This window comes from Marmota monax, unplaced genomic scaffold (assembly GCF_021218885.2).
Source record: "Marmota monax isolate L192 unplaced genomic scaffold, Marmota_monax_Labrador192_F-V1.1 WCK01_AAM20220418_F8-fsc00045, whole genome shotgun sequence".
Classification (NCBI taxonomy): Eukaryota; Metazoa; Chordata; class Mammalia; order Rodentia; family Sciuridae; genus Marmota; species Marmota monax.
Window position 1 is genome coordinate 10,538,010 of NW_026692132.1, and position 18,289 is coordinate 10,556,298.

Sequence of the window (18,289 nt, forward strand, 5' to 3'; positions counted from 1 at the left end):
AATGTAAAAATGAAATTTGACAAAGTTTAAATTGATCATATGCTTACTTACAGCTCTTGTTTTCCTGGGTACTTCCAGAGGTGTGAGAACCAAGCACCTTGGTTTTTAAGAAAATGTCTGAGAAGCGACAGGGTAGAAGCGATATTGGATGGTGTTTATAAACATGGAGTGTTGAGTTGACTGTCCTGGGTTTAAATTCTGGTAGTACCATTTATTAACTGTATGACATTTGCCTTCTCTTTGTCTTACAGTTTTCACATGTGAGATGGAAAACAAGCCTTCCCATAGTACCTGCCTAGGTACAGTAGTAAGGATTAAATGAGATAATGGCTTTTAAATGTAGTATGCAGCAATCTCTCAATATATATTCCTAATCATCAGAGTTGTTGTATGCTATTATAATTATTCTACTTCTGCCTGGACTTGTAGGAAATTTGTGCAGGACTCCATATTCACTGAAAGGGCATGCCAGTGTGTGTAAATCTGACCTTGGGATTCAATCCCTTACTACATCTGAGGATTGAAGCTTGGTTCTTGTGCAATTCCACAGCCCTCAGGTAAACAGTATTTCTCCCTCAGTTGCTCTTAAAAGAGAATGTAGTTTAGAACTCACAAGGCTGTAAGCATTCTTGGTGCAGGTCTAGGTTTTTCTTTATGGGACTAAACATATCACCTTGATATTCTTATCTGAAAAAGTCAAAGCAGCTGCTTTCCTACAGAAAGAAGAAAACATTTTTGCAGAGTGAAGTGAAAAAATGTACTACTCTCTGCTTCTTCCCACAGTATCCATAAATATGCTGAGGGAGTTTATTTTGCCAGATGGTTTTGTGACTCTGCTGAAACAAGAGATGCCCTCATTTTATATTTCCCTCAAATTCTGCCACAAACCACACTCGGGAGGAAGAAAAAAAAAAAAGTCGCCATGTAAGCATGCTTACCTTTGACTGCTGAGGAAGTTGAGACACCCATAAATGATGACTCAACATCGCAGGCCTATAAAAGTAAAGGTATTTGCCAGTGGAAAGGCAGAAGACTCCAGGCACAGCCATTCAAGATGCACCCAGGTGTCCTGGCTGCCTTCCTCCTCTTGAGCTGGACTCACTGTCGGGCCCTGCCCCTCCCCAGTGGTGATGATGATGAAGACTTGTCTGAGGAAGACCTCCAGTTTGCAGAGGTAGAGTAACTTACCCATCCTGAGGATGTAGCCCAGCTCTTAAATTCCTTCTCCTTTTAAAACCAGCTCATTTGGGTCTCTTTTTCAGCACTACTTGAAATCTTATTACCATCCTTCAAATCTTGCGGGAATCCTGAAGAAGAATGCAGCAAGCTCCATGGTCGACAGGCTCCGAGAAATGCAGTCTTTCTTCGGCTTAGAGGTGACGGGCAAACTGGACGATAGCACCTTAGATATCATGAAAAAACCAAGATGCGGGGTCCCTGATGTGGGCGAATACAATGTTTTCCCTCGGACTCTCAAATGGTCCCAAACGAATTTAACCTACAGGTAAATGACAGACTACATTTCCTTGATATTTGCTAGTTTTTTCTTCTGGTAGTAAATGTCTAATATTAAGTCGACCTTAAATATTTAATTGGAAGTTAAGTAGGTCTAGAAATGGCTTTAAGACTGCTGCTGGGAATGTCTCATAACATCAATAATTGTAATGTTATAATCCAACATTACTTTTCAGGGAACATCTCAAAACCAAAATAAAAGTAAAAATAAATTCAATAAAACTTGCAAAAATAGGACATCAGTCGCATTTATTATCATAGAGCTAAAGATAAAAGGTTCCACTCTTGTTAGAAGTTTTACAGAGGTATTTTATTTAATTTGGCTATATTGATATAATTCCAAACTTTTAGCATGCAAAATAAGTTCTATTATATGTCTGAATACTTTAAGAAGCCACATGGTCAAACATATGGAGATGCTCAGATATCTAATTGAATTCTTAACTTTTTATCCTTGGATATCACCATAACTAATAAATTCTACCTATAGTAGAACTTTTAAAAAATACATTGCATTTTAGTTGAAAAGCAATGTTCCAAGAAAGTGTATTGTAAAATAGCTATAACTTTCCAAAATTTAATTGAAACTTTCTCTGTTGAATAGAATTGTGAATTATACCCCTGATATGACTCATTCTGAAGTGGAGAAGGCATTTAAAAAAGCCTTCAAAGTATGGTCCGATGTGACACCTTTGAATTTTACCAGACTCCATGATGGCACAGCAGACATCATGATCTCTTTTGGAACTAAAGGTAATGAGGCAGAATCATTTCTGAAATGTTTTTATATTCTAATCCTTAATCGGTTCTATTTTTATTCCTTCTTCTAGTCATTCATTAAGTTTATAGCATTTAACAAAAGTTGAGCAAGCACCTGTGCCAGGTTCTACTGGGCATGCTCAGATTCTGACTCTCCCTTTTGTTTGTAGAGCATGGAGACTTCTACCCATTTGATGGACCCTCTGGTCTGCTGGCTCATGCTTTTCCTCCTGGACCAAACTATGGAGGAGATGCCCATTTTGATGATGATGAAGACTGGACCAGTAGTTCTAAAGGTAATGTTTTTTTATACAGATGAATTAATGTATTATTAGATTACACACTGAACATATTCCTACAAAGTGAAGAAGCATAAAATAAATTGTATTTAGCATTTGATTATATTTTCTAAAATAAATAAATAAAAACAATCTTATTCTTGTTAGTATCTCTACAAGAGACATTTCTACAAATAAATTGTGAATGTGAAAAAATGGATAAAATGTATTACTTTATCATCCTGATTTGAGGGATACTAACTTAGAAGTCTGACTAAAATGTCTTCTCTGTCAGCAAAGGAAATTTTATTGTGGGTTCCCTTTTTTGCATGCTGAAGAAGTATAGTTTACATAAATTTATATCTAAAAGTCATTAGGACTCCATCTATGGGTCATAACTGAATTGCATGGGAATTGAAATAGATTTTTCCTTTGTAGAAATATTAATGACATGAATTCAGACAACTTTCTATTCCTTATTGCATGAGTTACTTGCTTCATATTTGCCTACAGCACTCATTTTATAAACACTGCTTTGAGAAATCAAGATAATATCTTTAAATGCACTGAGACAGATAAGATGAAGGATGTATTTACAAGAGGAAAATGAAACGGATTGTGGAATGCATTTATTTAGTCATTGAATCTTCAAAGCTCAAATTAATTACAATGCAAATTTAGGAAGAAAAATCACAGAATTTTTCAAAGAGAGTTTAATTTTGGAACTAGAGAGATTCTAATTTAGGGCAACTAGAGGCAGTCTTTATAGACAGCTGATTTTTATTTTTCATTGAAATATAAAGGATTATTTTTCCCAAGTAAAACTGGGCCTTAAATGATCAGTGTCTCAACACCAGTGCCTCTAAAGGAAAGAGTGAAAATTCACATATTCACATATTTGAGTATTTCATAGGTGAGAATGACCTTAGGAAGAAAGAACAACACTAACTAGTGTTAAGACAGAGTTACAGTAAGACTCAGATTTAGATTCCTATATAAGTTCTGCATTTGAAACATATATAACTGAAATAAATGAAAACTTCCACAAATAAATCTGGAATAAGTTTTCAGTTGAAGGCCAAGAAAGGTATGCATTACTGGTCACTTTAGTAAAGAACTACTTATTTAGATCATGTGACCTCTGTATGTGTATGTGCAGAATTTACTAACTTAGTTCAGTCTCTTCATGTACAGGCTGTGATAACAGGGTATTTAAGGTAGAACTGAAATTACTGGCTCCAGCTTTCATGTATTCTAAGCAGGAGTAAATATCCCTATTGCCTTACACATCTTATTTTTCTTTTAATGTTTATTGTCCTTTTTCTCCCCTATCTAAAGTATCAATATTAGGAAGCTAAAAATTGATAAAAAGAATGTCTAGAGGAAACCATGACAACAGTGACATACTCATATTCTAGAGTACAGGGGAAATGCTCAATCATACATAGTTTCTGGTATTATAAACTCTATGGTCTAGATAAATTCTGGAAAGGATCATTTGGTTGGAATTTGTTCCCAAGTGTATACTCAGAGACCCTAGTTGATGTGTTCTCTATACTTGGTCATTATCTCTTGGATGCTGACTCCTGTTTGGATGCTGTTCTAGACTGCATATTAGCTAGGCAAGGCTCTATGTGATTTCCCTACTTCTAATTTAAGGTAATTTCTGTCCACTTTCCTCCCCTGGCCTAAGAATAAAAATAGCATATCAGGATTCCTATTGTATTCACAGTAAATCCTTATGGACTAATAAGTATATGAGAGCAATCTGTTGATATTGCTGTAGGTAACTGATTAATTATGTAGGCAACTATAATCAAAGAGAACCATAAATTATTAATAAAGATTATATCAATACTTTGAATTTTTCTTCAAGCCACTGAATATTAATTTTTAAAAGTGAACAAGATAATGAAGAAAGAGAAAAGTAAGATGGAAAAAATATTTCTTTCATTGACTGAAATTCCTTTTTTTCTCACTGTTTCTTTGTTTTCTTACAGGCTACAACTTGTTTCTTGTAGCTGCCCATGAGTTTGGTCACTCCTTAGGTCTTGACCACTCCAAGGACCCAGGAGCCCTCATGTTTCCCATCTACACCTACACTGGAAAAAGCCATTTCATGCTTCCTGATGATGATGTACAAGGAATCCAGTCTCTCTATGGTGACTTAATTTATCAGCTATAAAAACAGAATAGGATTAGTTATAAAATTAGTTACATAAGTAGAATAGATGCATGCATTGTTTTCTTTCTAAATTGTCCAAGGAGAAAATATTCCATTCTCTATGCTTTTTTGCATAATATAATTTCTGTATTTGTATTTTATACATTGTCAGGTACATTAGATACCCTCAAAATACCTCTACCATGAAAAATGAAAATATTTTATTTCCCATTTAACCAATAAAGCAACTAAGCCTGTTAGAGTTTAGTATACCTATAGTAACACAGTTGATGGTGAAAGCAGTTATAAATTCTTGATATTTTTTTCAACTAGTCTAATTGCCATAGTAGAAATAACTCTTGTGAACTTCAGTAGTTTTTAACCAATAATTTCAATGACAATGAAGAAATTCCACCTTTTATTCTTCTAATTTTTCCATAATATTTACAAAACATTTAAATCTTAACCAAAACATTTATTTATAGATTACCTGCCATAAATAGAATGAAAGCCACCATGCAGTCATTAGTGTAAACATATCTGGAGCAAAGAGCTCAGAAAACTTGCTCACGTCTCCTCAATCCATAATTCCTCCCCACCCCAGATTTAAATTTACTATTATAGCTAGTGTAAGCGAAGGCAAGAACTTGAAGGTGGCCAATGGAATTTTCCATTTTATTTTGCAATTTTTATTTTTACTATATTGTGAATAAGGGACTGGTAATAAAATTAGATAAAACACTGTAGGGTTACTGCTGTGCACTGCTGTGTGAGCTGGTGGAAGAGTTATAACCATGTGCAAATCACATCAGACTTGCTGCAGGCTGGCTTGTCACTGAGATGCAATGCACTGTGGCAAACTGGTGACCCAACATAAGCTGATGTTGACAGTTGATAAAATAGTCAGGAGAAGGAGCCGCTTTGAGAGCGATTACAGGCATAGCATGCCATCAGAAATGGCTTTAAGAGAAATATGTTTCTCAAGAACAGTTTGTCAATTGGTGATACAAACTATAGAGGAAGTTTTCTCAGTCTTTTGCTTTTTTCTCATATCTATCAGATAAAAAATTTAATTTGTAGTTCAGCTGAGTTTGAAGGTTTGTTGAAGGATGAAAGCAGAGAGGTAGTCCCCCTGCAAGACCTTGGTAACCCTGGAGAAAGGAGGTAGGATTACCATTATGTAGGAGCTTTAGGACTTACTGCGCTCCTTGGAGGGAATCCATTCTTGCTCTCCATAAGCAGGATCAGACTGTTGTGCTGTGACTCAGGTCACCAGGAGGGGTCATACTCAGCAGCTTCTCCCATTTATTTCACAACTGCAGGTCCAGGAGATGAAGATCCCAACCCTAAACATCCCAAAACACCAGACAAATGTGACCCCTCCTTATCCCTTGATGCCATTACCAGTCTCCGAGGAGAAACAATGATCTTTAAAGACAGGTACTCTTGAGAGTCTTTCATCAAATCTGTATGTGATAAACATTTGCATGGTCATGTTTGCAAACTGCCAAAACATCCAGTCAAACATCTAGAGTCTAACAGGGAAAATAATAGACTTTTGGGCAGTTTATTTACATGTTGCAGATCCAATAAATGATTGATGAATAGACACTTTCCTTTCCAATGGATAATCCTAACATTGAGCAGCTTCTTTTACATCTTTGGTTATCTTTCTTATAAAGACAACAAAGTAAAGTAAGTAATCCAATTTATTTGAAAAACAGACAGATACTGAGAGTAATTACTGAATTAGTAAAATGTTACTAATTAATGTTCATAAGAATTCCTCTTGGTATGGAAAGACTTTGATTTCAGATACCTAGGTTGGAATTTGAGAGGGGGAATGCTTTGCAACCTAAACTTATAGATATGAACATTGAAATATTAATTTTCAATTTCTAAATTGTTGTATGATGCTCATTTGTTTATCTGTTCACTAATCCGTTAGCTGCCCCCTCATTTTGATCCTACAGCATTCCCACCACCTTTCATACAACTCTAATTACATTGTGCTCTGGTGCTTTCTCACATTATCAGTGAGATAATGTGAAAACTACATGGAACTACATGGAAGACATAGCTTGTGTATTCATGTTTTTTTTTTTTTTCTAAAGCCCAACACAGTGCCTGGCATATTGCTTGCCACTTGCAAGATTTACAAAACAAGAAAAAAGCACCATGTCAACCCACAAAAGACTCAGAGCTTTCACTAAAGTTCTGTGACATTTTAAACTTGAATACCTTAGGTTAGCATTAGGATAACCAAAACTTAAAACTACCCTTAAAGGAATATGGAACTTTTTCCCCTTCACAGGTGCTAGGGGACAGTTGTGTTAATTGTGTTGATGTGGAGAGAGTTGGCTTGCAGGATAGAAATATTGCACTTAAAATATGATAGAAAATTATGTCTTTCTATTCTTGTGCTAGATTCTTTTGGCGCCTGCACCCTCAGCAGGTTGATGCAGAGCTGTTTTTGACAAAATCATTTTGGCCAGAACTTCCCAATCGTGTTGATGCTGCATATGAACATCCTTCTCACGACCTTATATTCATCTTCCGAGGTAAGCCATCCAAGGTGAGGCCTTCCACATGACCAGGGGAGACAGTGATAGACCTGAGACTTACTAAAATGATCACTACCAGAAATACACCTAAATTAAGGATCAGATGAAAACCAAAAACCACCTGACCATTCTACCAAATATCCCTAAATTTGATATGCAAGAGTTCTATCTTATTAGCTATCGTATCTATTTGCATCATATCCATAATTTCAATTTTTTTTTCTCTTGGTTTCTCTTAAAAGTTGCTTACTGGGGGCTGGAGAGGTGGCTCAGTGGTAGATCTCTTGCTGAGGCTTCCATCATTAGCACTGAAAAAAAAATATCTATATATTGCTTACTGAGAAACCATAACATTGTACATTTTGAAAAAGTGAAAAAATGTTAACTATAATTCCCCTTTCTGTAAACAAGTTCATTTTATTATGTTCTCACTTTCTTTTCTAGTCCTTCACCATATTTAATACATATTGTTTACATATTTGGTTTCAAAGCATAGATACGGGTTTAAATTCTACTTATTCTGTTGATATAAAATCATGAAAAATTTCCAAATTGCTATTCTGTCTTCATGACCACAATTTAATGCTATGTTTATCTAACATTCTACTCGCATTATTTTTATTATTTGACTACTATAACTAATGTAATAATGAAGTTACTTTTTAGAGAAAGAAATAACTTTCTAACTGGTATAAAATATGTATTTTCAATTTACTATTGTGCTGTATAGTCAAACAAGAATTTTTTACCCAACTCTAAACAATATTCAGAGGTAATAAATTGCCAAATTAATTTTGATATCTGGTTGGCTATATTCAGAACTAGGAAGTTAGGGTCTTAAACACTAATTTTTATTGGAATAATGCTTATATCTCTATGTTTCATTAACACTGTGACCATGAACACTGAATATTTTATTTCTGAAATATAGTATTTTTTTTTTTAAGTAAATGTCCACACGTGTGAGTCCTAATAGATTTTCCTTACACTAAAACTGTTTTTTTTCACTACTTCTAGGTAGAAAATTTTGGGCTCTTAATGGTTATGACATTCTGGAAGGTTATCCCCAAAAAATATCTGAACTAGGTTTTCCAAAAGAGGTTAAGAAGATAAGTGCTGCTGTTCATTTTGAGGACACGGGCAAGACCCTCTTCTTCTCGGGAAACCAGGTCTGGAGGTAAGACAACAATATGCACTGTCCCATCTTGTGTAATGGGGACAAAGCAAGCCTCAAACATCTGCCACTACTCTAAGTTATTATCTCACCATATTATTTTAAATTTCATACCAGTCACTCATTTCTGTTCCATGTAAGCTCCTGCACGGGCTCCAGACATGTTTAAAATCTGAATTTCTCTTAAATACACACACTCTACCCACCTCTTCTCAACCGCTCTTTTCTTTCTTAGCCATTTATTATGCCTCAACCATGGCAAACTGCTACTTTTACTTTGGTATCTTTATTCTTTTTAATCTTTTACCTGGACTCTCTTTCTAATTTATAAGTGGTTCTATTTTCAGGGGTTAGAGAGGACTCCAGAATGGGTACAGGTAATGATTAATTGAGAAAAGGCTCCATGTTTGTAGAATCAGCTGATCCACTAGAGAGGGTGATCAGTAAGCTGATGGGCCCATAGTTTGTAAAGTCAAATTTCTGAAGAGAAAATGGAACTGGAATATTTACAACATATTTAAAGGTTCAGGCAGCACTGAGAAACATTTAGGAGCCCAGATCCATTTCTACAATGGGGAATGACAATATATCAAGGAACTCCACACTCGAAATATTTAGAATGGATGCTTTATTCTATTTCTACATACACACAGGCACACACACATGCACAACTATACGCTATATACATCTTCCTGTGTGTATCATCTTTGTCTTTTGAATTATTTTTTTCTGATAATTAAATTTGTACCTCTCTAAAAATTACTGACAGCTTCTATCTGGCACAACTTTCCATTTCCTACACTCTGGAAAACTCTATGGTTCAGTCAGGACGAATTGCTTATCAGATCTCAAATATACTGTGCTTTTATATCCCCCTCAGCTTCTCTTACATAATTTTCTTCCTTTCATCTCTCCCTCTTAAAACTCTAACTATCTGAAATATTTGAAGTATTATTTTGTCTACAGAATTTTTGAGCACCCTACTCAGAGGTTATCTCCCCTTTTCCTGTACAGTCATGACATTTTCTGTTTACTCTCTTATGGTGCTTAACACTTAACTTATAATGCTTACCTTATAATGCCTGGTGTTGAGCTGGGGATGCAGCTTAGAGGCAGAGCATTGCTTAACGTAACAAAGCCATAGGTTCCAACCCCAGTAACACACACACACACACAAAGAGCCTGATGCTGTAATTGTGTGTATATGTCATATGTCTAAGCTTTCTTGATGGGTCAGGAATTCTTACCATTTACCTATTAGGATATACTTCAAGGATATAAAAGGCTCCCATCAGTAACAATAGCACCTTAAGGGATAATATTTTTTTAGGTTAATTTCAGAATGTATTCTGTTGGCCAGGGTGTGGTGGTGACAGGGAAGAAGAAATGTAGAATATACAGTTATGCATGGGGAAACCTATTCTCTCCTTTCAATCTTTACTACCATAAGCCCTTATAACATTTTAGAGCTGAATTTAAACTTCAAATATTTTTATATCCATTACTGTATTTAGCAAGTTATTTTACACATATTAGAAGATCAATAGATAATTATTCAATGAATATATTTATTCAATGAAATATATTTTTTCATTCTAAGAATGCCATCCTAATGACATGCTTCTATAACAGGTACAAAATTTGTAAAGTGGAAATAAGCTTGCAATTATCCTTACAAAGATGACCTTTAAAAAGGTCAACAAATACTCATCAAGCATTCATTACTAATTAAAAAGAAACTATCAGATATTTTAAAACTTGTCCATTCTGAAAGGTACCATTGAATCCATTGTATTATATCTAAAATTGTTTTGTTTTGAGGTGGGTTCTCCCTATGTTGCCCAGGCTGACCTTGAACTTGAGATCCTCCTGCTTCAGTCTCCCAAGTAGCTGGAATTGCATGTTTTCACCTCTTCAATGGGCTTAAATCATTTTTAAGAACTAGAATTTACTTAAGAATTTCTTTTTCTTATTAAATAGATATGATGATACTAATCATATCATGGACAAAGACTATCCCAGACTGATAGAGGAGGAATTCCCAGGAATTGGCGATAAAGTGGATGCTGTATATGAGAAAAATGGTAATTATTACATTGCATTAAACTTCAACAAGAGCTTCTGCAGCTCCTTAAAACTCTTTTCTGTATGAAGGGTTTTAATATAGGACTTAGATGTGCTATTAAATATATGGCAGTTAACTCATTAATTATTCTTGAGTGACTACTTACACAGAGCACAAACAAAAAAAATAAGTTGCTTAGAAAAAAATGAAAATTTTAATTATTGCTAATTCTGTAAAAAAGTCATGCCAAACCCTATATATTACCTTAAATTATATGTAAAAATGCCAAGATGGAAAGGATGTTGCCAGAATTTAAACTAGGAATGGAGTGGGGGTAATTTATAAATAAAGGCTCATAATAACCAATAATTTATATGACTTTTTGCTTTAATTACGAAAGGAAGTATTGTCCCTAACTTACAACCAATAACTAATATAAGTATTTCTAGCACCGAAATTGGAATTCATGGTAAGACAATGAATTCTAGGTGGTATTTTAGAAGATCTGAGAACATTTATCCCTTTTCTTTTAAACTTATAAGCAAGACATTAAAATGTTAGTAGGATTTAAAAAGATAAAAATTGCAATGTTAAAGATAATTCAACTCTAACAGATTGGACATTTAAGATTAGCTGTAGTAAAACCTTTTTATTTTCAAACTTTGAAATTTCCCTTATGGTCTTTTTCTTGTAGGTTATATTTATTTTTTCAATGGACCCATACAGTTCGAATATAGCATCTGGAGTAACCGTATTGTTCGTGTCATGCCAGCAAATTCATTACTGTGGTGTTAAGTGTCTTTAAACATTGTTATTTAAATCCTGGAGATCACTTTGGATAATATTTCCAGAAATGTGGGGCAAGGGAGGACAGCTTCGTTCTGTGAACAAGCTTTCATAAGTTATCTTTGAGCATTTATTATGTATATGACTGTGCGTGGCTGGAACCACATTGAAGAATTTTGAAGTAATGAAGTCGAGTACCTCCAAGGATCACCTGATTTCTGTGTGCTCTATAGCAGCAACAGTTGATGGTATTTCCCACACCAAAAGTGGGAATATGGTGTGTCACTGAGATTATAAAGTAAATCACATATAATTATGAATCATCTTTATTACAATGTACAAAATAGTATAAACATGAACATTTTGAGAAGTGTATCATAGAAATAAAGGGAAATGCCAGTAATAGACTTGTAGACAACTTTCCAAAGAAATAATTTGGGTTTTACACTGAGAATATTCATATGTACATGTCCCTCTTTATACAAACATTAAGAAAATATCAAAGTTACTAAAGAAAGGAGACAAAGACTAATAAGAGGACCATAGATGCAGCTTTGGATTTTGTTTAATTTTCGCTTTTGGCAATGGATTGCTTTCAGATAAGACAAATATTCCTCTGTGTATTGATAGAAGATCAAGAAAGAAGGTCTCTCTTTTTATTAAAACATTTTGGGGCTTTGCAAAGTCACAAAGTAAAAAATTAAAACTGTTATCAAAATAATTTAGGTGATAGCATTATGTTTGCATAAATCACTTGATTATTTAAGACTCAAATTTATGTTTCAATCATATTTTAACTAATTATTTTAATTGTCCAGTTTACCTTGGACATATAGGCTCTTTTCTAAAGACTTAACTAGCAAGGAATAAAATATATCTTACAAATTGGAAGTATTTATGTTAAAACAGAGACATCCAAAATAAGGAAAATAGTGTACTAGACTGTGATCCTCTTGAGATATGGGACTGTGTTGTTTTTCTCTGCTTTTTTTTCCCAATTCTTCAGCACTTGGCAGGGCACTGAGTACTTGCTGAATACATGAGTGGCCCCCAGAGGAAGAACTATTGTGCTGAGAAATCTTGTTCATAAAAACTCAGGCAGAAAAATGAAATATGTATTTGCACAATGTATTATAATGTGTTAATGTTGTTTCTAATAAAAAGATATTTTCAACAGACATTTTTATATGGTATATTTTATTTTTAAGTATAATTTTAAGCTTTCCTCACAAAATAATTTATTATCAATATTTCTTGGTGAATGCAGTTTACTCTCTCCACCCTCTCAGAATTTAAATTTAAAATTAATTGTACTGGGCTATGTCAAAGTTCTGATAGAGTTTGCTCAGCACGGTGCTGATGAGACCATTCCTTCTGGGCCAGCTTCCCTAGATGAAGCACACAACTCCTCAGTATCCTCCTTGCTGACAGTATTTGGCAACTAAGTGGAAAGAGCTTCAGTTAGGAAGATTCAGTTCTACTTCTCGCTCTGCCTTGAATTCTGCCCTGTGACTTTATACAGGTTATTTCATCTCTGTGGGCCTTACCTTTCTTATCTGTAAAAGGAGAGGATTGAAAGCTGTGGTGAATTTGGGGAAATATGGAGAGGCAGGAAACTCTGGAGGCAGGCAAGAGAACCCAGGTCCCCCTTGGGAAATTCAAGTCCCTTCTGTTTTCCTAAGTTTTTCCCATTTGCAAACATTTAATACATTTCTGTTAAGTGTCATTCACTAGCAAAACAAAACAAAAAACAAAACCTTGATCTGTACTCCCCGAAAAGCTTATACATTACTGTGAAGACAAAACTGCAAGATGACCAATTCAGTAAGTCAGGTGCTCTGTTGGGGAGCAGGGAGCACTCACTATGGGGGAAGAATGAATTGCTGATGTCTTCTTTATGGTGTACCTCAAAAATAATCTGCATACTTTTCATTTTCCCTGACAATGTAACAGAATTCTTTATTTCTAAGTTTTGCTGTTAGGGTATAACATAGTCCATCCATCCATCCATCCATCCATCCATTTATCCACCAGTCCATCTAACAAAAATCAAATGGACGGCTGGGGACATAACTCAGGGCAGAATACTTGCCTAACATGCACGAGGCCCTATATTCAATACTGAGTAGCACCAAAAAAAAAAAAAAAAAGTTTGGAAGCTGGGTGCAGTGTTGCAAAAGGTTGGAGATGTAGCTCAGTGGTAAAGTTCCCCTGTTTTCAATCTCCAGTGCCTTGCCCCTTCCCCCACCCCCCAAAATCAACTGGACACCTGTCCACCTGTCCTGTGTCAGGAATTTAAGTAGAAGTTGAGGAAATAGTGAAGAACAAAACCTCCTTAGTTTTTTGGAACTCAGTCTAGTTGGAAGCACAAACATTAATGAAATAAGTATGTGTTTAAACTGCGGTAGGTGCCAAAAAGAATAGATACATGGTATTCTGAGAGCCTCTAACAAGAGGGACTTTATTGTATTTATGGGACATGGGGGTCAAGGGCAAAGGAGGTGGTTCAGGAAAGGTTTCGCACAGAAGAGGTTCCTGAGCTAATGTAAAAGTGAGAGGTTAACTGGGCCAGTGAAGGCCATCAGGGAGAGGGCTCAGGGCCCAGTGCTCCTGACTGGAATGGTTTCTTGGAGCCTAGTAAGGAATTATAGGGGTGCTTCATGATGATTTTGGCAGAGTGTGAATTTGTAAATTATACCAAGAAAGCACCCACTACAACCATGTTTATCCTATCCTTCAAGTCAGTCGCAATGCCAAATGTAAATCAGTGAATCTCTGACAAGTAAAGGGATAAAAACATATTGATTTTAAAGCCTGTAAGTTCAAATAAAAATAGCATGGGTCCTTCTAGGCAGGATGTGTAAGTCTAGTTCCTGATAACTGAGTCAGTTGACGGAAACATTAACTATTTTTGAGTGTATGGATCTGAAACATGATTGGGCCCCTGTCTCTGTAAGAGCGTCGGGAGATCCTTTCCTGGTAAAAGCTGTTCTCTTGATCTAGAACTCAGTGAATTTTCTTTTCTTTTTAAAAATTTATTTATTTATTTATTTGTTTTTGCATTAAAATTCTTTTTTTTGCATTACAATTCTTAATACACCATTATACCATATTTATCATATCTCTGATTATATATAAGGTATGTTGACACCAAATTCACATCTTCATACATGTATTTTGTATAATGATGAGGGTCTCCTTTCACCATCCATACTATTGCCCTTCTCCCTCCCTTTCCCTCCCACCTCTATTCCCTATCTAGAGGTAATCTTCCTCCCTTGCTCTCCCTCCCAAGCCCATCTCTAGCAATCAGATAAATGCAAATTATAACTACTCTAAGACACCACCTCACTCCAGTAAGAGTGGCAGCCATTATGAAGACAAACAACAACAAGTTTTGGCGAGGATGCGGGGGAAAAGGTACACTCATACACTGCTGGTGGGACTGCAAATTGGTGCAGCCAATTTGGAAAGCAGTATGGATATTCCTTGGAAAACTGGGAATGGAACCACCATTTGACCCAGCTATTCCTCTTCTCAGACTATACCCAAAGGACCTAAAAACAGCATATTACAGGGACACAGCCACATCAATGTTTATAGCAGCACAATTCACAATAGCTAAACTGTGGAGCCAACCTAGATGTCCTTCAGTGGATGAATAGATTAAAAAAATGTGGCATTTATACACAATGGAATATTACTCAGCAATAAAAAAGAGTAAGATCACGGCATTTGCAGGGAAATGGATGGCATTAGAGAAGATTATGCTAAGTGAAGGTAGCCAATCCCCCCAAAACAAATGCCGAATGTCTTCTCTGATATAGAACCCAGTGAATTTTCCTGGTGTTGTATAAGGCCACTCACTGTCTTTGGCCCTAGTCTCAGGCAGATAACATACCTCTCAGGGAAACTCTGGGAGGATGATTTCCAGTTTCCTCCTGTAGAGGAAAGGCTCCTTCAGCAAAATTCTTCTCAAAGTGTGTTCTGAAGGCCAGTGCATCAGCATCACCCAGGCACTTGTCAGAGATGCACATTCTGTGTCATCCCAGAACTGCTAGATGAGGAACTCTGGTTTGGAATCAAACAATCTGGTTTTAGAAAGTCCTTCAGGTCCCTCAGGTCCCACAGTTCCTTAGGAACTGTCAAGGGAAGTGCTACTTGTTGGGAGTTTCTGAGAGAGATTTTACAGCTATTACTGGGGACCAAATCTTCTTAGTAAGAGCATGGGGAACTCTGTGCTCTGCACTCCTTCCAGAAGACTCATGGTGCATGCTAGCATATGTGTATGCAATCCAAAGTCACAGAAACTGTGTATCAGGTTTCCCAGATGCATTGAACATGGAGCATCATTTACTTTCTATGTTAGCATTCTCCAGAGGAATATATATATATATATAATATATCTTCTAAGAGGGGGTTGGGGCTCCGGCTCAGCAATAGAGTTCGATTCTCAGCACCACATATAAATAAATAAACTAAAGGTCTATCAAGAACTAAAAAATATTTTTAAAAAACTTATAAGAGGGGATTTATCATGTTGACTAATGTGGTCGGAGGCTGAATAGTCCCACAATGGCTATCTGCAGGCTTGACAGTTGGAGAAACTGTACAGTTTGGAAAACTGTAGCTCAGTTCAAGAAGCTGGAAGCCTCAGATCAAGAAGAACAAATGACGTAACCCCAGTCCGAGGCTGAAGGCCTGGAGGCCATCTGGAGAGTTGCAGGTGCAAGTCCACATTCAAAGGTGAGAATTACGGAGTCCAATGTTTATGGACGATGGCAGCAGCAGAAACACACACCCTCACGAAAAGCCAATAGTATGTGCATATGCAGCGTCCCCTTCTTCCCCTTGTTGTTCCATCCAGGCCCCTCACTATAGGATGGTGTTGTCCACCTGCAGGGCCATTTTTCCTACTCAGTCTGCTGACCCACATGTCAATCATCTCTGGAGACACTCTCACAGACACACCCAGCAGTGTGCTTTACCAGTCTTACAGGTGTCTCTCAATCCAGTCAAGTTAACAACCAAGATTAACCATTGTACTTTATTTTTCTCTTATTTTAGAAAGATATTTAATTTGATTTCAGAAAACTTTTCCTTATTTGCTTTATCATTTGCTGTCACTCTTAGAGATATCCCTATGATAAAGAGTGACATAGATACAGATATAAATATATAAAGTCAGGATACTTTCTTGACCCCCAATCTCAATTCCAAATTCTCAATATGACTAGAGTTACCTACATCAGTGTTATTCCACTGTGGCCAATCATAAAATTCAAAAAAATGATCAATATCTATTTGGAGTTTACCACTGGGGGCCGTTGTGGTTTTTAAAGAGAGCACCTTGTAAGTTAAGCAGAGTATCCTAATAGAATCTTCTGTGAAATAACTAACAGGTTAAAAACAGAAAGGCTATTCTCACAGATGTTCTTAAATGGGGTGAGAAGGCCAAATGAACATTTTATGAGACATGATACTATATCCTCAGAACTAGTATACTGGGCAAATGTGATAGACTCAAATTGAATAACACTAACAATTTCATCTTCATAATCTAATGAGAATTAAAAGTTTGAAGGGTTTCTCAATGTTTAACAATATCCAGAATGTATTTGAAATAGGAGAAACTGATAAGATTTTATACTGGTAGAACAAATTATGTCCTTGGAATTATCCTGAAGAACTTCCATAATAGATTTAAAATATTGTCCTGTAACTCCTTATCCTCATTGTAGAGTCAAAACACCAAAACATATATAATAGACCTTGTAAAAAGATAGCTATATACCAAATTTTTAAAAAAATTTTTTATTGTTGGTTGTTCAAAACATTACATAGTTCTTGATATATCATATTTCACACTTTGATTCAAGTGGGTTATGAACTCCCATTTTTACCCCATATACAGATTGCAGAATCACATCAGTTACACATCCACTGATTTACATATTGCCATACTAGTGTCTGTTGTGTTCTGCTGCCTTTCCTATCCTCTACTATCCCCCCTCCCCTCCCCTCCCCTCCCCTCTTCTCTCTCTGCCTCCTCTACTGTCATTCATTTGTCCCCCCTTGTATTATTTTTCCCTTTCCCCTCACTTCCTCTTGTATCTACATACCAAATTTAAGCCCTGGTCACAGAAGTTATCTTGAGTTTAAGGATTTGTCAGGAAGCTGTGGGATTATAAAAGCTCCACTAGGTGGCACCAGCAACACCTTTCTTAAAATTTTGAAACATTAAATTTGAATTAAATGACAGAACTAGGCTTTGTTCTTTAATATTGGAATGAGGAACTTGGCCAAATGGCTGATTGTGTAGTTCCTGAATTTATGTCATTGACTTTCAAAAAGATTTAACAACCATTATGAACTCAAGAATACAAGTTCTTAGTCATGTATGTGTCCCTGTCACTTATTACAAGAAGTCAGAGTCAGGATGGTGTGTCAGGCCAAGCCACCAAGACCTGTGGTGTACATGCCTTGTTTTTGGGACGTGAGAGCCATATTGGGCCTCTGGGTGACAGACTCCAATGTTAAACACAAAACACAAAATACACAAAAATCAATCCCCCAAAGAAACCAGACTAGCACTGTTCCAACAATAAGAGGGAAGAAAATTCACATTACCAGGGGTGGTAAATCTTGTTTTCCAAGTGAAAAGGTGAATAGTCATTTATCACCTGGGGACAATGACAGGTTTAGAGGAAAATAATGTTTAAAGTTCCCAAAATTTCTTTCCCACATGACTCTAGTTTTTCTAAGTTTTTGGACTTCATAGCTGCCTGATATTCTGATGAGTGTGAAATGCTAATCTAGGCTTTCTTGGTTGGGTTGGTTAGACCTCCCTGCTTACTCAGACTGACCTACAGTTAACAATGACCTTTAGAAAATCAAAATGTACTGAGTTTATAGCAACGACGGGGCCATTTTTTTAAGAGTAAATCATAATGTCCTGCTTGATCTAACTTGTCAAAACTATGC

The 18,289-nt window shown here is 36.1% G+C and overlaps 1 protein-coding gene across 1 annotated transcript; it reads left to right on the top strand.

The window, feature by feature from the left end:
* The first annotated feature begins 893 nt into the window (after positions 1 to 893).
* On the top strand, positions 894 to 12,478 carry Mmp13 (matrix metallopeptidase 13). The gene is made up of 10 exons (XM_046467179.2): positions 894 to 1,174; positions 1,263 to 1,504; positions 2,120 to 2,268; positions 2,445 to 2,570; positions 4,553 to 4,714; positions 6,039 to 6,156; positions 7,144 to 7,277; positions 8,298 to 8,457; positions 10,435 to 10,538; positions 11,214 to 12,478. Exons 1-10 carry the CDS (start codon positions 1,055 to 1,057, stop codon positions 11,312 to 11,314), a joined length of 1,416 nt encoding a protein of 471 aa, XP_046323135.1. The 5' UTR covers positions 894 to 1,054; the 3' UTR covers positions 11,315 to 12,478.
* The last annotated feature ends 5,811 nt before the right edge of the window (positions 12,479 to 18,289 follow it).